At 36.8% G+C, this 26,501-nt stretch overlaps 2 protein-coding genes across 2 annotated transcripts in view; both read left to right on the plus strand.

Annotated features, from left to right (window-relative positions):
* Positions 1–26,501, plus strand: part of LOC146483900 (complement receptor type 1-like) — a 100,832-nt gene that overhangs the window by 58,171 nt on the left and 16,160 nt on the right. The window contains exons 39-40 of the mRNA XM_085105503.1: positions 820–1,014; positions 1,378–1,545. Of these exons, the coding sequence (XP_084961629.1) occupies positions 820–1,014; positions 1,378–1,545 (363 nt within the window). The remainder of the gene's footprint in view (positions 1–819; positions 1,015–1,377; positions 1,546–26,501) is intronic.
* On the plus strand, positions 13,951–16,085 carry LOC146483902 (uncharacterized). Its single transcript, XM_085105244.1, has one exon. It carries the CDS (start codon positions 15,276–15,278, stop codon positions 16,050–16,052), a length of 777 nt encoding a protein of 258 aa, XP_084961370.1. The 5' UTR covers positions 13,951–15,275; the 3' UTR covers positions 16,053–16,085.

Here is a 26,501-nt window from a genome sequence, read left to right on the forward strand (position 1 = left end):
GACGAGTGATACATAAACAACGTGTGAAAGCCACAGGGCTGTGGGATATCTCATAATCGAGTTATTTGAGAAAATGTACTACGGAAAATTACAGAGTTTAGTATGGGGACGCCATGTTGGTGCCCCGTCTGAGGGACTCCAACATGGCGACCGGAAACCAGCAAAAACATCTGGAGTTTAGCTTGGCTATTCCAAATCCTTCCTTCTCTCTGCTTAACTTTCACACATTAACATAGACGTTTCTATTACATGTTAGCTGATCAGACCCCCCAAAAAACACGAGGCAAATCGATGTTTTCATGTACGTGACATGTTTAGAGCAGCAATCCTTCTGTCACGCAATGCGCAAAAATCTAAAATTCAAACTGCTCTATTTTCAAAACAAAGAAAGCCATCCGGCTGAAAACAAGCAGGCCGATGGAATTTTATATTTTCTTTTATGAGATGAAGATAAAAACCCAAAATTGTGTTTAGTTATGAATTTCAGTTTTTTATGACGTCGTGTGAAAACCAACAATATGATCCATTTTTCGCAAGATCAGGTTTATTCACCAAGAAATTCCGACGGTATTACTTTCCATATAGTACTTTTGCAGCGTGGTTGAGTGGTTACCTTGATACCTTTGAATTAATATTTTTGGAACACAGTTATGAGGCTTGCTGTGTATTTCTCCTCTCCTGTTGTTGTCATTATCCAGTCAAAAATCACCTCAAGCTTTGGTCTTTTTATCGAATTACCATTCCCGCCACAATTCCCCCGGCACAATTATCGTTACCTGTTGCTGTATTTGTAACTGCAGTTTGTTTTATTCTTAATAGGTCGATGCACTTTTAATGGTAAACCCGAAAATGGGTACACGCTCAAACAAAACTTGACCGGTGGTGTAAGCATAGAGCATAACAAAAGTGTAGAGTACGCTTGCTATAGACCATACTCATTGACTGGTTCCAGAGTTCTACACTGCGACGATGGAAAATGGAACGCAAGTGCGCCTTCTTGCAAAGGTAACCCAGGTTACGCTATTTTCTGACATTCCCAGCCATGAAACGAACAATTGAACAATAATTATTGAACAAATATTGCTTTAACGGATGAATTAATAAGAATGAAGCCTCGAATTATACGAGAAGTACTGAAGTTCAAGCTGGGCATTGCTATATTCCTTCAGCAGAACGCGATCTCATTTAAGCAGCATTTTCCAGCAAGCTCGAGCGTGCAGGAATCCCCCTCCTCCTTCTTTCTAGTCGAAATAGGGTCATGTCATTTCATTCCCATTATTTGGAAAATATAAGTCAAACGATTGATAAATTATTCTACAAAACTGAGATGCGCCTATTTTTATTTATTTATTTATTTTTTTTTTTGCTTTATTTTAGCCTCCTGTGTTGATCCTGGTCACATAGCACATGGAATAAGAAATGGAAATCTCTTTTCCCATGGACAGACAGTCACTTATGAATGTAATGGAGGTTATAGTTTACAAGGCAGTCATCATCTGGAATGTAATGATGGCAATTGGAATTCAGATCTGCCTCAGTGTAAAGGTAATTAGTCCAACATTAACTTTATTAAGAAAGATGAGGTGTTCGTCATGTCATGAGCAGGAAAAAATTAAATCCCCTACGGTAGTAGACCTTATGACCTTCTATATACCGTTTGGTTGCCTTAACTATCGAGCTACAGCGGAGACGCAAGCACGGTCGTTCCACAATCTGGATGCTTATTTTCAATGTTGGGTAATTTTACGCTTGTGACAATCGTGATTTTACGTGAGGAACTTTGCTGATCAAAACAGAGGAAACGTACGCTGAGATTACGTCTGCAGAGGAAGTTGAAGCAGGTTTACCTTTTCAGCAGACACAACCCATCGATGCATTTTCTACATTTCGTTTACACACGTATATTCAGGCCCGTTAACACACACAAAGTTACGCGATCACGAAAATCATAATTTAGAACAGATTTAGAACAGCTAGGAGCCCTGGACAGATGGGCTGACTAAAGCAGCCCTCTTTGATCAATGATGAAGGCACTGTAGAGACAGCAGGTCCCTATCAACTTTGAATAGAATATAAGTTGTCCAATGGTAATGCCCCAACTGCCGATACCAAGCGTGATGCGGTATTCCAACTGGTAGAACCACTCACCATGAGAACATGGTTGACATCGTCAAGTAGATATGGCACATGTAGCCGATAGTCAACCCCCACAGGTTTAAGGGTTTCTCCGTAGTCCATCTATATGAACGGAAACGAACCTGTCAGTTTTCTGACGCCTTCCGAGGCATGCCGTTGCTTTCAGTAGCTGGCAATACTGCCCACCACTGGATCGACCATCTAGAGCAAAACCTACTCCGTACGTTTCCATGGAACATCAGTCATGATGTTCCCTACGAGGTATCTTTTCAAAAGGCGAACAGAGGAGGCACCTGTGTATCTTCGTCGTGGATCCTGTTACGATCAACGTAAGGACACCGACCACATTTAACAACGAAGCCACCCGAACTTCCTGTGCTTTCTTGTGAATGCCAGCCGCTAGCTCGTAAAACTTCCATTCACGACGAAATGATTTCCAATTTTCTCCTTGATGCAAAAGGTTGGAAAGATTCAACGGCGAGGCGATTTTAGCGGTAGTACTAACAGCAGCCATATAAAACGTGCGACGATCCAAACACACTCGAACGAAAACTATAGACTTCAGTGAGCCTACCAATAACGGACGAAGCGTTGGACTTGAAGACTTCCAAGTTAGGAAGTGAACCTTGATAATTTGGTCTAGATCCCGCTCTCTGACACCATGTTACGATCAACGTAAGGACACCGAGCATCAACACAACTCAACAACTTTAATGGCGGCGAGCAAAGACCACGAGGTCAGATTACATAACAATAAATCACGTGATACAGAAATGCATGCTAATTTATGCAGTATCACAACATCTTCCCCTTTGTAAAAAAAAAGTGTCTTACTGAGCCTTGTAAATTGCGACTGAGTTTCTTAGCAAAATAAACAACAATGTTCAAAATAAAGTTTCTAACAAAGTATACAGTTTAAGTTGCAAAGTCCTGAAAACGGGCTGGTGGTTTGACAGTACGACCACTCCTTGTAACAGTTGGAGGGGATGCAGCTTCCACATGTTCAGCAGCAGGTTTCACAACAGGTGGGGGGTCTGTTTGTAGTACTGATTGTAGAGGCTCAGCGACTGGTTTTGCAACAGGGTGGAAATCTGACTGCGGCACTGATCGCAGCTGTCGGCGATTTCGACGGTAGGTTCGACCACCCGATACAACCACATTTGAACGGGGGCCAATCATTTTCTTGCAAACAGCTTCTGACCAGGTAGATTCTTTTGGCCTCTTCATCCTGACAGTCTGTCCAGGTTGCAACTCAGGTAATGCTGTACCTTTCAGGTTGTAGTAGAAAGCCTGCTTTTGCTTAGAGTTAATCAGTTTATCTTGCACAACCTGTGGGGGAACTGACTTAGGCTCTAGTTGTTTACTTGACAGCGGTAACAAATTGCGTGTTCTCCTGCTGAACAACCTTTGTGCTGGGGATGAACCAATTTCCGTAGGCGTGTTACGATAGTCTAGGAGGGCAAGATAAGGGTCAAACTTTCCATGCACGGCCTTCCTCATGATGTTTTCACAGATTTTTACCGCACTTTCAACCTTTCCGTTCCGTGGAGAGGAAGTGATGTGTTGAAAGTGCCAGTCACTTGCAAACTTTGCAAACTCTACAGAAGCATATTGTGGTCCATTGGCAGAAATGACGATTTCCGGAATTCCATGCCGGCTAAAGTGCATTTTCAACTTCTCAATAACAGTTCTGGAATCTGTCACGTTAAGCTTATCCACCTCGAAGAAAGAAGAATAATAATCAACAGTAATCAGGTACTGCCGCTGATCAAACAAGAACAGATCTGTGCCAACCTTTTGCCAAGGCCTTGATGGAATTTCATGTGGCATTAGTGGTTCTCGAGGCTGTGCTGGCTTGTACAAGTTGCACAGATATCACACTTGAGAATGAAATCTTTTAACTCGGCATTCAAGCGCGGCCAGTAGAACACTTCTCTGGCTCGTCTAAGGCAGCCCTCAATACCAAGATGGGACGAATGGACCTTTTCCATCATTTCCTTTCTTAACTTGGCAGGTACAATGAGGCGCTCGCCCTTGAACAGCAAACCATTTTGGGCTGTGATTTCATCTCGAACTTGGAAGTATGGCTTGACCTCAGCTGGAACTTCAGCTAGGGTTTTAGGCCAACCTTCTAGGACATTGGACATGAGGATCTGAAGGATGTCATCCGAGGCGGTGCCCTCTTTGAATTCCTTCAGTCGTGCTTCTGAAATAGGGAGATCCTCCACAAGTACTATCTCCTCGAGCTCATTGCAAAACTCGGTCTGTGAAGGAGGTTCGTCGAGATAGGCTCGAGACAGGGGATCAGACATTACCATCAAGCTTCCTTTTTGATACTTGACATCAAGGTTGTAACGCTGTGAGCGAAGCAACATCCTTTGAAGACGCTTGGGAGCAGAACCAAGGTCCTTCTTAAAGATGGCTTCAAGGGGTTGATGATCTGTTTTAACATGCACCACATCTCGACCATACAGGTACGTATCAAACCTCTCACATGCAAAAACCACGGAGAGAAGTTCCTTCTCAATCTGAGCATAACGACTTTCCGCTGGAGTTAGAGCTCTTGAGGCAAATGCAACTGGCTGTCCCTCCTGAAGTAAGGAGGCGCCAAGTCCACTGAGGGACGCATCACTTTCAATTGTGACTTCACGATTAACATCATAAAACTTCAACACTGGAGCTTCACAAACAAGACTCTTGATACTTTGGACAGCTTCATCATGAACAGGCAGCCAACACCATTCAGCGTCCTTAAGCTCCAGTCGCCTTAATGGCTCGCAGAAACTTGACAGATTTGGTAAGAACTTTGCTAGGTAAGTAACCATGCCAAGAAATCTTTTCAAGGATTTGACATCTGTCGGGACAGGCATGTCACGTATGGCACGGACTTTTTTTGGGTCAGTCACAACACCATCCGCTGAGAGTAAATGGCCCATGAATGGTACACGTGATAGGCGAAGCTTAATCTTCTGAAAATTAAGTGTTAATTTCAACTCACGGCATCTTTGTAGAAAGGCGGTTAAATTCTGATCATGATTCTTCACTGCTTCATCTACCGTGTCTCCAAATCCACAAACAAGGAAATCATCAGCAATTACTTCAACTCCTTGCAGACCCTCAATGGCTTCATGCATCTTCCGCTGCCATATCTCAGGCGCAGAACTAATGCCGAATGGCATCCTCAGCCAACGGAAACGGCCAAAAGGGGTATTAAATGTGGTGAGGTAACTGGAGTTCTCAGTCAGTTTAACTTGCCAAAAACCACTTTTGGCATCCAAAACACTGAAAACCTTGGCATTGGTGAGACGAGAGGTGACATCTTCCACTGTCGGTAAGGGATAGTGAGAGCGCTTAATTGCAGTGTTCAAATCTTTAGGATCCAAACAGATGCGAACTGATCCATCCTTCTTGGGCACTGCTAGGACACTGGATACCCAATCAGTTGGCTCAGTAACAGGAGTAACTATCTTGTCAGCAACCATCCTGTCAAGCTCTGCCTTCATTGCTTCCTTCTTAGGAACAGGCACTCTTCGTGGGGGGTGAGCTACAGGTTGCACATCCTTGCTGAGCTCAATGCTGTATTCTCCAGGTAAACAGCCAATACCTTGAAACACATCAGCAAAAAGGATTAGTAGAGGATCCTTTGTGACATTCTCAGAAACTGCTGACTCTTTCTTTGGAGCTGCAACTACATTATTGACAGAGGTATCAACACCAGGTACCATAATCTTCACAAGACCCATGCCTTGGGATGACTTCAAACCAAGCAAAGGAGTAACATCTTGATCAACAATAACAAAGTTAAGTTCATGCTTGCTACCTTTATGTGCCACTTTCAGCCTTGCAAAACCAAGAGCCTTTCGCTTTGAGCGATCGTGCATAACTAGTGTGATGTCTTTAGGAACAATGTTAGCTTTACTGTAATCTTTTGTTGCCCTGATGTAATCCTGTAGTGGCAAGATATTTGCAGAAGAACCAGTGTCAATTTGAAAGGTTACTGATGCTGAACCATTCAAAGTAAGCGAAACAAGAGCTTGATCTTTACCACTGACACTATGAACGTAAAAGACTTCTTCTTGTTCGACCATGTGAACTTTTGCATCTTCAGACTTGCTTCGGCACTTGACTGCAAAATGGCCTTCTTTACCACACTTCTTGCATTTCTGACCTGAAGCTGGACACAATTTCCTTTCCAGTGCATGTGTACCACCACAAAACAAACACTCTTTAATCTTGGGAGGGTCCTTGCTGGGAGGTTTGCGGCGCGGACTTTCCCGCGCTTGGGTTTCGACCTTTGCCCCACTGCATTAATATCTTCGTTAGCTGAAAATTCTTCTGAGATTTCTGTCGCTCGCGAGTGAGTAATTTGACTTGCTTTGATAGTTTCGATGGCTTTATCTAGGTCGAGGTCTCGCTTTCCAAGAAGCTTTTCACGAACTCTGTCATCCTTCACACCAAGAATTAGCCGGTCGCGAACGAGCGATTCACGAAGTGCGCCAAAACCACATGATTCTGAAAGCTTCATCAATGCAGTTATGTAACTATCAAGCGATTCATTTGACCATTGCTCACGTTTGAAGAAAACATATCTTTCGTAGGTTTCGTTACGTGCAGGGACACAACGCTCCTCGAATTTTTCCAAGACCTTGTCAATTTTTAGAGCGTCCGACGAGTTTCCCCATTGAGAGGTTTCGTACATGTCCATTCCTTCTTTGCCGATCACATTTAACAACGAAGCCACCCGAACTTCCTGTGCTTTCTTGTGAATGCCAGCCGCTAGCTCGTAAAACTTCCATTCACGACGAAATGATTTCCAATTTTCTCCTTGATGCAAAAGGTTGGAAAGATTCAACGGCGAGGCGATTTTAGCGGTAGTACTAACAGCAGCCATATAAAACGTGCGACGATCCAAACACACTCGAACGAAAACTATAGACTTCAGTGAGCCTACCAATAACGGACGAAGCGTTGGACTTGAAGACTTCCAAGTTAGGAAGTGAACCTTGATAATTTGGTCTAGATCCCGCTCTCTGACACCATGTTACGATCAACGTAAGGACACCGAGCATCAACACAACTCAACAACTTTAATGGCGGCGAGCAAAGACCACGAGGTCAGATTACATAACAATAAATCACGTGATACAGAAATGCATGCTAATTTATGCAGTATCACAACAGATCCCACTAAGACCTTCGATACCTTCAATAGCACTTCATCCCTCTTCATCACTATCACTGGACAGATCCACGATCCTGCACAATGGCATGATGTTTTTTTGATGGACGACGATGAAATATTTGAGGCCAATGGAGTCAACAGAGCTATGTACTTGTCCCTCCGCTGTGTTTGATACGTTCTGTAAAAGTAAGACAGACCTCAAGATTAAGTACAAGACTGACAGGAAGACAGGAACCATTACATGACAGTGCATGACACATCACAAGTGAGTAAGACCACCGGGAAAAGGTTCATTGCAACTTTTGGTAACTATAGCGTTGCTATCTGCACCACAAGGACTGAAGTCCTGCACCATCCCGATCCTGGAAAGCCTCGTGACACATGGTATATCACAGTGATTGGATAAACTCTCTACGCTGTGGACAACTTCACCAATTTGGGCTGTACCTTTTCCAACATCAGCAGAGATGACGGAGTCAGCTGTAGAATTTTTAAGAACAACAGTGACTTTAGATGATTTCGTGGAAATGTCTTGAGTTGTAGAGGCATCGACTCAGCACTAATTTGACTAGAAGGCTTTCATACTTTCATACTTTCATACTCCTTTATGCGTGTGAACCGTGCACAATCTACAACAGACACGACAGACGGTTTAAAGCAGGGTTTCACGGTTCTGCGCATGTCCATAAATCAAAATACTTTTTCGCCTTTGCTTGCTATGGCCCAAGCCCGTTTAATTTAATTTATCGTTTATGAACCATCCGGAAGAGAATAGGTGACTCGGGTGGTAATTTGTTTTCATATGATTACCTTAATTCGCATGCAAACTGTAAACACATCAACCAAGGAATATATCCTACGGGTCAACGCTAAATTCAATATCGACAATATCAGTACAATCCACTGATAAGCTACGTCTTGCTAAACAAAATCCTTGTACTTTTTAACAGAAAAAGGGAAACAAAATCAAACTTAATTTAAATAGATTGAATGCTGAATTTGCCGGAAAATAATTGACCCTTATGGAATATTTTTATGTAGGTTTGTAGGTAGGTAGGAATTGTGCTTCGATTCGAGATATAGAGTAGCAGGAGAATGCTAGTATCCCCGAATACGAAGTGCATAGGCGTAAAATAGAATAATGAACTCCAAAAAAAAACGATCTATACAAAACTATTTTATATGATTGTTGCAATGATTATCCGAAAAAAACATAAATGACTACAACTATTTACAATAGTGGGAGTTCATACTTCTTCTGCTAGAGAATTCCATTCCCTATTGAATAGAAGGTAAATGAACGAAGTCCATGAATTGTATTCTTAAGCAGCGGCAATTGTAATCTGCCCATTATAGCTACTATTCAAAGCCTTTTACATTGTTAAAACTATTTTATTTAATTATATAAGAACTAAGGTAGTTCACAGCAGTGTTTTTACTTTAGGTTTACCATAGTTAATTGAAGGCAATTTTTATGAAACCTGACAAACTTCTTTGTTATATGTTTTTGTTTGCCTTTTTGGCCTTGACCCTGCACAAACGACAGTAGAATTTGGAATGTGTTGGAGCAACTGACCAACAATTAAAGACAGCAGTTTTTATAAGAAAACTAGCTTGTTTTCGGCACCAGCTGTTCTTGGCCGCCTTCTAAAGTCACCGCCTCACAACGCAAAAAATTTTCATTTCGGAAAAGCGTGGACTTGTTAAGTAAAGCCAATAAAGATTAAAATGAACCTTTAAAATTTTTAATGAGCAAATTTAAAAATTTTAATGAGCGAGTTCAAAAATCTCGGTTAACTTTAAATCGTGGGTTAGCGTTAATCAGCTTTTGATAAACACACCCTGATGAACATTGGCATCTTCAGTGAACATTCATTCACTGGAGAAGTCACGCTTTGTCGTATGAAACGAAAGAGAAGTTAAGAATACCGACTTCCTGTTTGAGGCATGTGCAGTTAATCAATTGAGCATGTGATCGGCAGGTTGCGCGTTTCTGTTCATTGACGAGTGACAATTTGAAACAAACAAACAAAATCGACATTTCTCGGAGGAATCTTTTTTTTTTCTATGATAATCACCTAAGTAATTATAATGAAGCAATTATTCGCCTCAGGCACGGTAAATAATGGTGAATATTGACTAATAAGTTTTAAATAGTTGTAATTAAATTGAATGCACTGTTTAATAAAAAAAATCCAAATCAAGATCATTTTAGAAATTAGCGTAAAAAAGGCGAACATTGCATACATGGACCATTTACTTTTCCAAGTGGAAATGTAACGAATTTGTCTGTATCCACTTAATGAAGTAATAAAGTTACGAAACAGAAAGACGATCAGCTGCACAGTTACTTATTTTCTTCTACAATGTTTTGGTTTTAGTGAAAACATTCTCGTACAAAGGATCATTTCCTCCCTGTAGTTTTAAAAGAGTTTAACATACAGCTATAGTGAGGAAATTCAATGACGTTTTGGTAATAACAAACCTTATTCCAAAATGGCGATAATAGTATCGCCATAGTATTGTTGAATAATTTCGTGTTACACGAAATTCAAATCGCGGCGCGTAATGCATCAAGGGTGGAAATGAGCCTTTAATATTTATTATTATTATTATTATTATTATTATTATTATTATTATTAAAGTCGTGGGCAATGGCGTGGTGAGAGCAAGAGCAGAGAGAGCGATGTCTAGAAAAGCAGCGAAAAAGTTAAAATGGACGGAGCAAATGAACAAAGATGTTTTGGATTGTAAGAGACGCGCCATGGAAATGATATCATCAGGAAACCCTCCGCGAAATGAGAATGGTAGAAAGAGAGGATATATTGAGGTGATGAAACGACTATGGGATAAAATGGGCTATAAAAACCTTGGTATAAAAGCCCAAAATTTGAGGGATCAGGACGCAAGACTCGAAGGAATGCAAGAAAGTTCTGAGGACACTACTTCACAGGATTCGAGAGCAACAAATGATCTAGGGAACTCTCGACAAAAATTACAATTCAAGAGGATAGAAATGATCAAAATTTTGAAAGGCAAGGAAGCCAAAATGCTAATTTCCTGCCGAATGATAGCTTGAATTTGCATACGCCTCCACCTCTTGTCTCTGGGGAACATCTGGGCATAGAGCGTGATGAAACGATTGATGAGAATTCATTCGTGGAGGTGCCAGGCTCCTTGCCGGAATTCTCAACTGTGGATACGCCGCAATCGATTGTTTGGGGCCAATCGGAAGGAAAAGTGATAACAGTGAGCTCCTCAGAAATCATCAATGCGTATGATGAGATAACTTCTTGGCGCAAAAACATCTTTTTAGTTCCGTACGGAAAAATTGGCAGAGAATTCATTGATCAACTTACAAAGCACATCATTGACTGGAACAATAGCACAGAAAGTCAGCATATAGCTTTAAAAGCGGCCTTTGTTCTCCTTGCTTTAGCGCTTCAAAAGCCAAGTCAAAAGTCTAAAGCAAAGGATCATCAAGAATGTTTAGCAAAGAGGTTAGCGCTGTGGAAAGATGGTAAAATAGAAGTGCTGTTACGAGGGGGACGAACGGTCCAAAAACGCCTAGTTAGATCACACTAGAAAAAAGATCCTCCTCATAAAGCTAAAATATTTGCGAAACTCGTCATGGAAGGTGAGATAAACTCCGCCCTACGATACCTAACTGATAATGGCTGTGGAGGTGTATTGTCTCTGAAAGATGATGTTATGAAGCAACTGCATGACAAGTATCCAAAAGCGCAACCAGCAAAGCTGGGATCGTTGCTTTTTGGCCCAGTTGAGGCGGTGCACGAGACAGCTTATAATGCACAAGCCACCAGACGAAAATGAAATGCACGCTGTACAACGGGAGATATGCCAAGTGAAGAATCAGTATCTGAAGGAGAAACTTGATCACGTGAAGTGCTCGGTTTCTGGAAAAACTCTGAGAGCTGTGGACCTTGCCACCCAGAAAGGTGCCTCTAGTTGGCTTACCGTTCTTTTTTTTTTTTTGTATTTTATTGATTTTTTTTTATTAATTAAAGTTGTTTACAAGAATTGATTCAGACAAAGCGGTTGTATAAAGCTAATTACAAAGGTTTTATAATTAAAATACAAACAGTAGGAAATTAATAGATGAGACAATAAATGCCAAAAAATAATAATAATAATAATAATAATAATAAATAAATAAATAAACTACAAGCTACCAGATGAACTAGAATTATTTGAGTAGAAACTTTTTCCACTTAACGTCGTGAAAAGCACGTTTACCATTTGATTCAGCAATCGTCGTTTCAGTTTGATATATTAGGGATACTTTTGCAAGATAGGTTCTTAGTGAAGGCGGGTAGCTCTTATTTCGACAAGAGTAAATATGCTGTTTCGCCAGAATCAAGAAATGATTAAGAAGATGAAAGTCTACTTGCCTTTTCCAGATTCCAAAAATTTTGTCAATCTCTGATAACGCTTCCACTTTGATATCTATCATATTGAGCCATTTAATTAAATCCTGCCAAAACTTGTTCGAGTAATCACATTCTATTAAGAGGTGTTCAATGGTTTCACTTTCTCTTTTGCAAAATGTACATAGACACGAAGATACCAGGCCGATTTTATGGAGAAATTCATTCGTCGCTAAATACCTATGTAACACCTTAAACTGGAATTCACGTGATTTGGAGTCTACAGTCACTCTAAAGGGAATACAATATATCTCTTGCCAATCTAGTTGATAATTATATTTTTCCGAGTATTTTGACTGCGCGGTTGGTATAATCTCGACCTTTGAGCGGGCTTCTTTGTTAATATTTTTCGAGATAGCTTTATCGAGACGAATATTGTGACCATTCAAATGTAACTGAGCAATATTGGGAACCGAAGAATTGGATTCATAGTTATTGCATATTTTTAAATGATGTCGCCACTGTGTTGGTATTGCGTCTATAATCGCCATAAGCTGAAACTTTTCTTTAGGTGTAAATGACGCACTAGCCATAATTTGAAAGCCTGTGATAACATCATTCCCATCAGTCTTAAGATCCTCCAGTGTAATTATTCCTTTTTCAAACAATGCCTCGCAGAAAACAGACTTGCCTTGTATACAGATAAACTTATTATTCCAAATAACTGTGTTGTGTATCTCTTGGCACAATGCTTGTTCTGTTAACTTATTTGCGACTGAATATTCTGCGAAACATCGGAAACACTCTTCATAATATTTGGGTAATTGAATACATAATTTCTTTAGATCAAATGCACAACGCAAAATCAATTTCGATCCCACGTTCTTCATATAATGGGATAGGATAATCTTCCAATTACTTTGTTGATTCTCAGCAAATTTCTTACAACACATGATCCTTTGACTCTTTATTATTGATTCTAGATGGGGTGCTTTCAGTCCACCTTTATCCAAGTCAGATATGAGAGATAAACGTTTGACTTTGTCTTTCCCTTTCCAAATAAATTTAAAAAGTAATTTGTTGACCTCGGTCACGATATCTTTTTGCACGCAAATTAAACCGGCACGATACATGAATATCGGTATCACAAATGTCTTTACAATCTGAATCCTCCCTAAAATAGTTAGATCTCTCCACTTCCACATTTGTAACTTCTCTTTGATTGATCTTAAAATCTCATCAAAATTTAACTTTTTCCTCTGACTAACATTATATGTGAAATACACACCTAAAATTTTAATGGTGTGCTTCACGCATATGTTTTTGGAGGAAATGACGGTTGCGGCCATAGAGGAGACATGATTACCTAAAAACATACATTCAGTTTTCTCGAAATTTATTTCGAGTCCAGAACACTTATTGAACAGATCAGCAGTATGAAGAAGAACTTCAAGAGATCTGGTATTTCTCAGAAAAGCTGTGACGTCATCAGCAAACATTTCTAATTTAATTTCTTCCTTGCCTACTAGAATTCCTTGAATGTTTTTATTTCCACGCACGGTGATGGCAAGGGTTTCCAAACAGATAATGAACAAATATGGTGATAGAGGATCGCCCTGTCTAACACCTCTACGTATTTTGAAAGGGCCTGTCGAAAAACCATTATTCATGACCGAACTAGTTATATTTTGATAGAAGGTCCTAATCCACCGCATGAAAGTAGGACCAAAGTTAAAAGCGGATAGCGTCTCTAACATAAAATTCACAATCCAAGCTGGGACGCTGTCCGTAATAAGTTTTATGTACTCTTCGTCCTTAGTTAAGTTAGAATTAAATTTCCAGTGGGACGGACCGTGTCTCTGTTCTTCAATTCCATTGAAAAGTAGTGTAATTGCTGAATGATCTGATTTTATAGAGGGTATAATTTTAACTTGTTCAACTTCATCTTGACAGATGTCACTTATCAGCCAAAAATCGAGTCTATTTTGGATCAAAGGTCTTGTTTGCTTCCAAGTAAATAGTCTTCCATCCGGATTTCTTATTCTCCAGATATCAACGAGGTCCATATCAAAACAAATTTCTTCAAGTACCTTAACCGACTCTTTTTGGGCTGGCGACCCACCCAGACAATCCAAATTAGAATCAAAAGTGACATTGAAATCGCCTCCAATGACAACTTTTTGCTCAGGGCTTGAGATTATACCATCCAACCTCTCCTGTAAATCTTTAAAATATTTGCACTGATCACGCACTTTATTTGGTGCATAAATATTGGCAAAAATATATTTAACTCCTTGCACAGTCGCATTTAAAATAATAAATCTCCCAGCTGGATCACATAGGCACGATTCATCTTCAAAATCTAAATCTTTCCTTATGAGTGTCATCACACCACAGCTGTGGTTTGATCCGTGCGCGAAAAACATTTTCCCACTCCACTGAGTTCTCCATATATTCTCAATGTCTTTCGAGCTATATGTTTCTTGAAGGAAAATTATATCCGCTTTTTGTTTTTTTAACCAGACAAACAAAGCTCTCCTTTTTTCAGGCGATCGAATTCCACGAACGTTAAGTGAAAGAAGTTTGAAATTTACATTCTCCTTGCTGCTTGCAAATATATAATCAATGTGTCACAAAAACGAATTATTTTCAAAACGGTAGCTTCATGATAACCGCCTTTACACCAAACACGGAAACAATAGGACACATACATACAAAACCAATACACACCCACACCCACACAAAAAAATAATAATGAGGTTCAAAAAGGGTCTTGAGATTTAAACCTAAATAAGACCCTTGAGACTTTGGACTTATAACAATGCCAGGTACGAAAAGAAACCGTGGCGAACTTAACTGTATGAATATGCTAAATACGTGTTTAAATGGTATGCAAATTTTATCAGAACTCTGATTTTCACCGAGCACAAGCGCCGTACTGATAAAGTAAATAAAGGTACACAAAATATTACATCGGTAGAACATTCTTAAAACTGATTAGAAAGGTAGAAAAAAAAACTTTAAGTAAATTTAGTGGTGCTTGAGAAAGCTTAATCGATATTTAGCTTTACAAAGACAAAATATAGCTAGTTGCAACGACGATTTTTTTACCATAACAAAAAAGAAAGTGGCTGATCAGTTGTTACTACCATCTTGATGTGCTACAAGATATTCCGGCAAAGTGTTCACCGAGTATTTACTACTGTTAATAATCAGATTTTTACCTTTAATAAACACTTTTTCAATGTTCTACTCCTTTGCTTTCCTGTAGGCAGCTCGAAGTTTGGCTCGTTCTCTTGCCGATTCAGGTGAGAGATCTTTATCAATTGACACGGTGGCGAAGCGCGAACTTTTGCGAAGCTCTTTCCTCTACTTCTCCAGTTGACGAATTTGAGCTTTGCAAACGCTTTTTCTCTTTGGCTTTTGACGTTTTTGACATACTTCTAGTCCAATAAATTGTAAACTGCCGTTACTAATCTACTCAAGCTCACCGCATACCAATTCAATAAGGTTAAACAGATAAGGACGCCCAGGTTTTACGGAGCTAGCTCTTTCGTGCCCTGGCCGCCATGACAGTCAGCCCCAGTCTCCGGCTTACCGTTCTGCCAATTAGAGATATGAACTTTGACTTAAACAAAAATGAATTTCGTGATGCTGTGAAACTCAGGTACGACTGGGAAGTTCCTGATATGCCCTCTGTTTGTGTTTGCGGGGACTGCTTCAATGTGGATCACGCTATGATATGCAAAAGGGGCGGTTTTGTCATCCAATGCCATAATGAACTGAGGGATCTGGAGGCGGAAATGCTTCGCATGGTGTGTAATGGCGTTGAAACTGAACCAGTTTTGCAAGACATCACAGAAGAAAAGCTCAATAGGGGAGCCAACATCGCTCCCGATGCGCGGCTCGATATTGTGGCAAGGGGGTTCTGGGAGAGACAGAGGTCGGCTTTCTTCGACGTTAGAATTTGTCACCCAAATGCTGACTCCAACAGGGATATGGATCTTAACCAGATTTACAGGCAACATGAAACGGAAAAGAAGCGCCAGTATGCTAGCCGAATTTTAGAAGTGGAGCAAGCCACATTCACGCCATTAGTTTTTAGCACGACAGGTGGAATGGCGGTGGAATGCAAGCGATACCATAGTAAGCTGCCTGAGTTAGTTGCTACAAAGAAGGGCGAAAGCTATGCGACTACTATGTCATGGATCAGGGCAAGGGTGTCCTTTGAGTTGCTGAGATCAGCATTACTATGCTTAAGAGGTTCGCGAGCTACAAGGAGGATCCATCTAGAATTGACGGACATCGAGTTTGACATCGAGAAAGGACATGCAAACATTCGTTAAAAACATTGAGAACATAATGTTATTTCTTAGTCTTTCTTATTTTTTTGGTAGCCTTCCATTTGATGTTGCTTTTTATTCCCTTTTTTTAAGATTTTTAACTTTGTATATATGATTGATTTTTTTAATAAGAATAGCATAGTAACTTTAACAGAAAAAAAATCGGCTTGAAAGTTGTCTCTTTTTCCATCGTTTGAATTGTGAATAGTTTTTTAATAGTTCTTTTTTCTATTTTTAACTTGTGAATAGCAATTTGCTTGAAATATGTTAATAAAGAGTTCTCATTATTACTAAATTATTATTATTATTATTATTATTATTTTTTTTTTTATTTATTTATTTTTTTTTTGCATTCGAGTTAGCCCCTCTCCCCTCGTTCAAGGTAAAATATTCTTTTGATTTTTTAGCTTAAGAACGAGGCAAGAAGGGTTAACATAGGTACCAACAAAAGAATATTTACATAGTAACCATTTTGGTACGAGGTCTATTGCCGGTTGTCCACGTGCATTGGAGGCTCAAAACGATCAGAAGAGTACAATCTGCAACCGTTCTAGATTTGCATCTTAGGATCCTTGCATTTGTGATTGTTTTGTTTTGTTTTGTTTTTTGTTGTTGTAGTTTAGAAAAAGACAGAAATTGTGGCTTCCCTTGTTAGACCTATAGTGATATTTTGTTAAATATAAATGAACAAATGAATAATAAGAACTTTATTTTTATTAAAAAAATATTGCTTTTGCACGTACCCAATAGTTAACAATAGCTTAGTGTAAAGAGCTCAGGATCTCTTTTTCTAAAGAGCCTGCGGCTTTCGATCCCGTAGTTATCGAGGGGTAGGAGATTGAGGTAGTTAGCAGCGTAAAGTTACTTGGCCTTAAGTTAGCAAGTGACCTTAAAGCCTTACTTAGCACAATCATATAACCGAAGTAGTCAAAGAGGCCAGTAAGAGGTTGCATTTCTTTATTCAACTAAAGAGAGCTAGGGCTCCACCGCACGGCTGCATAGCACTTTTTTATATTACATGTGTAAGGTCTGTAATAGACCATGCTGTTCCTGCTTTCTACATGCAACGCCCTTCCAAAATACTTATAAAGAACGAGCTGCTACAACTCAAGTAAAGGGCCTTGTCTATAAGAACAGCAGTGTGGCGCGAAGTTTAACGGCAGTTTGTTAGATCATTATGAGCTTTAAAGCCAGAAAGCTTTTCAACACTATACTAGACGGCCTATGCCACAACCTTAGGGCAATCCTTCCACCATTGCATGATGATTCACGTTAGAACCTTGGGAAACAACACCATTTTAATATGTCACGGCTTCGTACTGATAGAACTAATAACACGTTTATATTTGCTATGTCGAGGAAATTTAACTTGAAATTTAATTAAGCTTTATCTGGGGTGTGATTTCAAGTTTTTAGTTTTTAGCTTTAGTTTAATATACGCAGCTTTGATGAAACATACAGTCGAACCTTCCTTTGCGACCACTTTTCCAAAATACCAACAGTTTTCAAGTCAAATCATTATAGATGGAACCTCTCGTAAGCGACCACTTTTAAAAATGATTGTTTAAAATTTTCAATTGGTTTTAACCTCCCGTAGGTGACCACTTGACACACAATCTTCTGTATCTCTCACGGACGGAAGTTGAAAAATGTGCCGCTGTAACATATTGGCTACATTATTACAGCGGACGCCGTAAATTTCACAGTCGGAGCTACCGGGAGTGTTTCCCGATATAGCTTAGCATTGAAACAATTGATAAAATACACATGCGTATGAAATACACTGAACTAAGCTTAATCAAAATGAATCCGTTGTAGGAAAAAACTCTCTTATTTTTGTCTTTCTTGTCTTTTTGCTAAGTTTTGTTCCCTGAAAATTTAAACGCGCTACATGGAGTATTAAAAGTCAAGTTTCTTTCACGATAAAATTGTCTCAATCGCTATATGAAGTAATTTGTGAGGTACAAACAATAATCACCATAGAAGTAGTTAGATGTTTGAGGGTATCAGCTCACTTTTCAAAAAATGATAAAAAAATCCCATACGAAACCTTATAAATCCAATATTTTTCCTAAACCCTATTAACTCCACATTATCTCACCCCAATTACTGCATAAATTATCTGAAACCACAATTACTGATTTATCCACCATCTTGATTTTTGAATTCAACCCTAAACTCAAAAACCTAAATTTTTATCCTCGTTTATGAAAAACCTAAATTTAGGTTTTTCAAAACCGGTTTAAACCGGTTATTCAATTTTATGTAACCTTATTTATATTCGAAAAATGAGTAACACCTTTGATCACAATGATAAAACATATTTTATTCATCCAACATTTGAAAATTACGGAGCCTCAGATGATGGTTACATAATCAACCGAAAAAGATTGGAACCAAGAAAAGGATATTTGTCTGAGAACGGCTATTATATAATTTCTCCGGGACGTAACAATACATGCCCCGCTCATCGATTCGTCTATGAGGCCGTAAATCAGACACATATTCCGTCTAAAATACAGGTAAATCACATTGATTCCAATCGCCAGAACAATTCAATTGAAAATTTGCAATTGGTAACAGCCTCTGAAAATATGAAACACATGCACAAAGCCAGAAAAGCCTTTTTTAACAGCTCATACTCTGAAGAAGAATTGCAAACAGTCAATAGATTAATGGAATTTCCACCAATGGAAGACAGTGATTGTGAGTTTACACGCACAGAAAACAGGTTAATCAATAAAATGTATTACAGAATGTGTCACGATATGGACGACACTGATTTTCCACTTTACAGGGATTAATGATGTTGAATACAAGGCTAATTTAATCAACATTTTGATTTGACTATGAATGATGTGGTTTTGGAAGACAGTTTTGACATGAATTTGAAAACCAAAGTGGTTTAAAGACAAAACTCGTATATTTAAAAAAAGAGAAAAAAAGTGAGAAAATAAAAATTAGAGAAAATATATGAGACCTCCAATTTCATGAAAATTAAATGGAATTGAAGGCCTTGATGCCACAAAATATGAAACAAGAGAATAGGGAACAATCCAGTACCCAATCAACGCAAAATCTGGATGTGGTTGACACAGTTGGTTCTCAATCTACTATGACAAACCCAACAACAAATACTATTATTCATAATGAAAAAACATATTATTGTCATCCAATTTATTCAAATTATGGATGTTCAAAAGATGGTTACATTATTAATAAAAAGACATTAATACCAAGAAAGGGGAACTTACAATTTAATGGATATTTGACTACAGCTGTTATTATCCCAGAAGATTATCAAATACATCACATAAATTGTAACAAACAAGACAATTCAATTAAAAATCTGGAACTTGTTACCAGACAACAAAATATGATATACAAAGGAAATGAATGCAAAGGTAAAAAAATTAAATCACCACAAAATGTTTCAATAAAATGTGAAGTTTTTCATTATCATAATATTTATACAAACTTTGGAGCCAATAAACATAGTCAAATATTTAATAAAAAAACCAATAGATGTTCAATTGGAACTTTACAATCAACTGGTTACATGAGAAAAAGATTGAGTCAAAACGGTTTACAAAGAAAATCTATTGATGTTCATCGATTTGTTTTTGAATGTTACAACGGTGATATTCCTGATAAAATGCAAATCAATCACAAAGACTCAAATAAACAAAACAATTGCATCAACAACCTTGAATTAGTCACTCAATCAGAAAATATTAAACATGCTTATAAATATAAAACATTAATTGAAATCACAACTGATAAACCCATTGAATCAATGAAATTGGATATTAAAATGAAAGAATCAGACGATGAATTAACAGATGAAGAAAAATTGTTAATTAACAAAAAATATAAAACATTGATGACTTATATTAAAAACAATCAATTTCCATACAAAAAACAATTGCGAGAACATTTTCCGAATATGAATTTTTGGTAATTTTTTGTATATATTTCCTGTGAATTCAATGCGTTGAGTTTACAGGGCATGTCCCACAATAAAATAACACGAAAATGGATCCGTCCAGGTGGTCCACAAACTGCTAATCCTGGAATGACTGGTCAATTGGGTGGCCAGACATTAAGCAAAATCCCAAACGCAGCCTCTGAAAATAATATATCATATACATATATGAATAAATCTAATTTATCTCAATTGACGAAAAATCAGTTAATTGAATTATTAATCGCTAAACAAAAACCGGTTCCAAAGCCTCGAACTAAGAAAATGGTTCCAATTCCAAAGCCTAGGCAATCTGTCAAACAAATGGTAAAAGATTATGAGAATACAATCATCAAACCACCTGTTCAATTTAGAGATGGACCTCAACCTTTGCCGAGAAACAACATAATTCCACCTCCGATTCAATTTGTTGATAAACCCAAAGCTGCACCCAGAGTGAAAAAAGTATCATTTGATAATCAATTAATACCCAAAGCAGCACCAAGGATGAAGAAAATGGCTCCAGTTCCAACACAAAGAACCCAAATCACAGAAGTTGCAAGAGCATTCAAGGGATATACAAAATCTTATGAAGTTGGAATTAAAAATGAAACAGATCCTTTGATTCAAATGAGTTCAACCAGATTAGCTATTGCTCATTTTATGAAACAATTATTAACTCAAATGAAAGGAATTAAATTTATTGAAACTTTGACAATTTATTTTGAACAACAAAAAGGAAACCAAACTGTCTCCAGAATTGGATATTTTAATAGTAAACCAAAAACAATAACTAATGCCAATGATTTTCAAGAATCTTTGGATGTTAATGTTGAACAAATTATGAATAATATTCACAAATGGATTAGTGAAGGTTCAGCTTGGATAATTAAATCAATCAATGGACATTACATCAATATTATCAAATATGAGCCTCTTACTGGAAGTTCTTATATTCAACATCCAACTGAACTTCAACATCACAAAAGTGGATTGATTAATCTCAAGAATAAAGACAATGAATGCTTTCGATGGTGTCACGTTAGACATTTAAATCCACAAATTAAAGATCCACAAAGAATCAAAAAAACAGATAAAGCATTCATGCCACAATTGGATTACCAAGGAATTGAATTCCCTGTTTCAGTCAAACAATACAACAAAATTGAAACCCAAAACAGTATTAACATCAACGTATTCGGTTATGAAAACAAACAAACTTATCCAATTTATGTGTCCAAAGAAAAGTTTGAGAATGTGATGAATCTATTGCTAATCTCAGATGATGAAAATAAACATTACTGTCTTATTAAAAATTTTAATAGATTTATGTATCGAAAAACAAGAAATAAAAATAAGAAACATTTTTGTATGCATTGCCTTCAATGTTTCTCCAAGGAAGAAATATTTTTGAAACACAAGGAAGTATGTATTGAAATCAATGGTGAACAATCAATCAAAATGCCCGAAGTTGGTTCCAAAATAGAATTCACAAATTATAATAAACAAATGCAAGCGCCATTCGTGATTTATGCAGATTTTGAAGCAATTACTGAACCAATTCATGGTTGTAATCAATCTAACCAACAATCTTTTACTGAAGCTTATCAAAAACACACTGATTGTGGTTATGGATACAAAGTTGTTTCCTGCTATGATGACAAATATTCCAAACCAATAAAATATTATCGTGGAGAAAAAGCTGTTTACAAATTCATGGAGGCAATGCTTGCTGAAGTCAAATACTGCAGACAAACTATTAAATACAAATTCAATAAACCATTAGTTATGTCTCCAGAAGATGAAGACAAATTCCAAAAAGCAACATCTTGTCATATTAGTGGTAAAAAATACAAGAAAACAGATAAACGTGTCAGAGATCATTGTCATATTAATGGCGAATTCCGTGGCTCAGCCCATAATCAATGTAACAGGGATTTTACAATAACTGACAAAATCCCTGTAATATTTCATAATTTGAAAGGATATGATAGTCATTTTATAATGCAAGAAATTGGTAAAATTATTGAGACCAATACTTATGTGGATAGAAAAGGTGAAACCAGACAACACAAAATTAATGTAATCCCAAATAATATGGAGAAATACATGGCCTTCATGTTGGGTTATAATTTGGTATTTATCGATAGTCTTCAGTTTATGAATCAATCATTGGCTAATCTTGTAAAAAATCTACCAGAAGATTCTTTCAAATACACTAATGAAGTCTTCAAAGATGAGAAATTTAGATTAATGAAACAAAAAGGAGTTTATCCGTACGATTATATGAGTAATTTTGATAAATTCAATGATACTCAATTACCAACCAAAGATGAATTTTACAGTCAAATGAATAATACACATATTACTGATGAAGAATACAGTCATGCACAAAATGTTTGGAATACTTTTAATTTGAAAAATATGGGCGAATACCATGATTTATATCTCAAATCTGATGTTTTATTGCTGGCTGATGTATTTGAAAATTTCAGGAAAACATGTTTAGAATATTATAGATTGGATCCATGTCATTATTTTACATCTCGGGGATTATCTTGGGATGCAATGTTGAAAATGACTGAAGTCAATTTGGAACTCATTACGGATATTGATATGTATCAATTTGTTGAAAAGGGCCTTCGTGGAGGAATCAGTTACATAGCCAATAGATACGGTAAAGCCAACAACAAATACATGCAAAATTGGAATCCCAATGAAACAAGTAAATATCTCATGTATTTGGATGCAAACAATCTCTATGGTTGGGCTATGTCACAATATCTTCCAACTGGGAATTTTAAATGGTTGAATAAACAACAAATAAAAAATATTAATTGGAAAACAGTTGACGCAGAAAACAAAACTGGATATTTATTGGAAGTTGATTTGGAATATCCTCATGAATTACATGACCTGCATAATGATTATCCATGTGGCGCTGAACAAATCAAAGTGACACAAGATATGCTGTCAGATTATTGTCAAAGAATTGCAGAAAAATTTGGAATCAAAAGTGGACAAGTCAGCAAGCTGATTCCAACATTGGGAAACAAAACAAAATATGTATTACATTATAGAAACTTACAATTATACCGTGAATTGGGACTCAAATTAACTAAAATTCACCGTGTTCTGTCATTTGACCAATCACCCTGGTTGAAGACATATATTGATTTCAATACTCGTCAAAGAACTAATGCAAAGAATGCTTTTGAGAAAGATTTCCTTCAAACTGATGAATAACTCAGTGTTTGGTAAGACTATGGAGAATATCAGAAAACGGGAAGATATCAAATTAGTTACCAATGAGGAACAATTATCGAAACTGACTTCCAAACCAACATTCATCAATAGCAAAATATTTAATGAAAACTTGGTTGCAGTCCACAAAATCAAGGAATCATTTACTCTCAATCGACCAGCATACGTTGGTATGTGTATCCTTGATTTGAGTAAGACTCTCATGTATGACTTTCATTACAACTTTATCAAAAGAAAATATGGTAACAAAGCCAAATTACTATTCACTGATACTGATAGTTTGACATACGAAATTGAAGCCGAAGATGTGTATCAAGATTTTTGGAATAAAAAAGAAATGTTTGATAACTCGGATTATCCATCAAATCATCAATTTTATGACTCCACAAACAAGAAAGTTATTGGAAAATTCAAAGATGAAGCCGCTGGTGTACCCATTACTGAATTTGTGGGATTGAGATCCAAGATGTATTCATACATCAAAGATAACAACAATGGTGGCAAAACAGCCAAAGGAATCAAAAAGAATGTAATAAAACAAGAAATCAATCATGCTGATTACAAAGATGTGTTGTTTAATGAAAAACAATTGTACCACCAAATGAAAACAATCAGGAGTAACCATCATGAACTTGGTAGTTACACCATCAACAAAACATCATTGTCATGTTTTGATGATAAACGATATCTACATCCGAATGGTCTTGATTCATATGCTTATGGACATTTTCGTTTGTAAACAAAATTTGTGTCAAAACTTGTGCCTCAAACTTTGTGTTTAAAACTTGGTTTTCAATTTTCATTTTTCATTAATTTTCGACTATTTTTTCATCAATTTTTGAATGTTTTGTTGGGTGTATGCCCCATAAAACAAATAACAAGAATGGTACGATGGGTGCCAGACACATGCCAATCCCCATCAAAGATGATTCCATGCAGGTGGATTCATCTGTCTGTCAATCCCTGCATTGCTATGATTATTGCTTCTTTTGCAACTATCACAAAGAATCATCCAATAAAACATCAAATATGCCATATTGTTGTGAAAATCAAAACATTCGAGATATCTCTGGTCAATTGACTTGCGTTTATTGTGGACAAGTTGTTGGTGAAGATTTCAAAACAGAATACATCAATTTTCATGCCAATTTGTTCAAAATATACAAGAAAACAGTGTATAATAGAAGATACCATTTGTCGCATACATTAGATCAAATTATTTTGAAAAACAAAGTTGAAATCAGTTGTTCAACCAATTTCAAAATTCATAAAATATTCGTTGAAATAAACAAAATACTGCCACAAATCAATGGCAAACGAAAGAGAATAATCAGTTTAAAATATCTTTTGCATAGAATATTGCAATTGATGAAAATTGATTCTTCCCAAATTGAGTTGACAAAATCCAAAAAAACAATGAAATTATACAATGTTTATTGGGATAAAATTATGAATATTATTGGCCCCAAAATCATGCACATTATTAATCAAACATAAGTGAATATCTGATATTTTTTATCATATTTGTCACCCCATTTATCGACAATCGGCGAATTATCCAAAATGAAATCATCATTTTGAGTAAGCTTGTTTGTCAAATCATCTCTATCAAAATGTCCATTTCTCATTATTTCTTTTATTTCATTTACAAAATGTCCGTAAGTTTGAAAAGCATATTGGCATTGATACAACCTTATTTCAATATTTTTATGTTTCATATAAGCTTGAATTACGACAGAAACTGATGATATTGCCAATAATGAAGCTCCACTGGTTGCAATTGATGATGCAATACCACCAGTTGCAAACACAATGGATGAAATATTACCAGCAAACTCCCATTTTTTTAATCTTTTGTATGCACTTTTGTACATCCACATCTTTTTGTGATATGACATGTAATAAGCTTTCAATTCATCAATTTCTTCTTTTGATAATCGATTTGAAATATGATTGAAATCAATTACTAATTTCTTCTTTTGTTTTGAATTGTTTCGCATATATTATATGGTTATCTTATTTTTGATGCAATAATAGAGACCAGTTATTTGACCCAAAAACATGCATTTTTTCATCCAAGGATATGTTTTTTTCTCATTAATGGTGTACATGTATCCTTTGTCATGATGATATTTGTTGTAAAATTGACCATAAGCATCATGTAATATTCCATGAGACCTGATATATGGTTGCCAACCAAATAATCGATGGAGAATAGCTGTTAACCATCCATCTCCAGGTCCAATTAATCCGATTCCATCATGAATTAACTCTTTGTAAACTTCATCAGGTAAACCTGTGTTGTAATATTTTTCATGCAAATATGTGAATATTACGATACTTTTTATCTTGCATTCCTGTCTGGGCAATATTGGAAGACTCAATTTACGGTGAAAATCTATCATCGATGTTCGAATGTGTTCTTGCAATTCTGACAATTCTTTCATTATACAATTTGATTACAATATTTTTATTCATCATTATTGTCAGGTAATTGTATCCTAATATATTCAACAAAATACTTCATTGTCCAATCAGATGGATGATTGTTGAAGTAGCAATAATAGTTTTCAAATGACACATCAAAGAAGAATTCCAATTGATCAAATGATGATGACACCAAATCGGATTTGGAATGATGATATCTGTCATTTCTCCTGATATATGTGTTTGTCACAATTATCTCTTGCAATGTATTGATTCCTTTAATGTCATCTTTACTCAATAATTTTATCCATGTGTAATTTGTTTTTGGTATTGTACCACTTTTTCTTCCTATTCTCATTGCAACTTGATTGTTGAGAAACGTTACAGCTTCCTGAGCTTGTTGAGCTTTAAACTGAGCCAGAGCTTGTTGTATTTGTGTTTCAACATATGGTTTGATGATGTCCTCATTGTTGTTAATTAATTGTTGGAGTGAAATTGCATGATTTGAATTAACTCCATCTTTTATCACCAAATGTCTGTTTTCTGTATCCAAATGACCATCATCATTCAGATGTATTGGTTCTCTATATTTGAATCCATCTGGTAAATTTTCATAAGTGACAGTAAATTCAATTTTATTTCCATTTTCATCAAGAATATGGTTTCCATTTTCATCTTCAATGTATGGCATTATATTAATAGTGTTGATAAATAAATTTCAAAAGTTCCTGTGACTTCTTTTTTTATAATTGGAGAATTAAACCCTGGAATTCTTTAAAAAATCCCCATTTGAATTA

The sequence above is a fragment of the Pavona decussata genome, unplaced genomic scaffold (assembly GCF_977016875.1).
Source record: "Pavona decussata unplaced genomic scaffold, jaPavDecu1.1 SCAFFOLD_37, whole genome shotgun sequence".
Taxonomy (NCBI): Eukaryota; Metazoa; Cnidaria; class Anthozoa; order Scleractinia; family Agariciidae; genus Pavona; species Pavona decussata.

Bases quoted from the DNA above. Each gene is read 5' to 3' on its own strand.
- LOC146483902 (XM_085105244.1), top strand. From the start codon at position 15,276: ATGACAGTCAGCCCCAGTCTCCGGCTTACCGTTCTGCCAATTAGAGAT.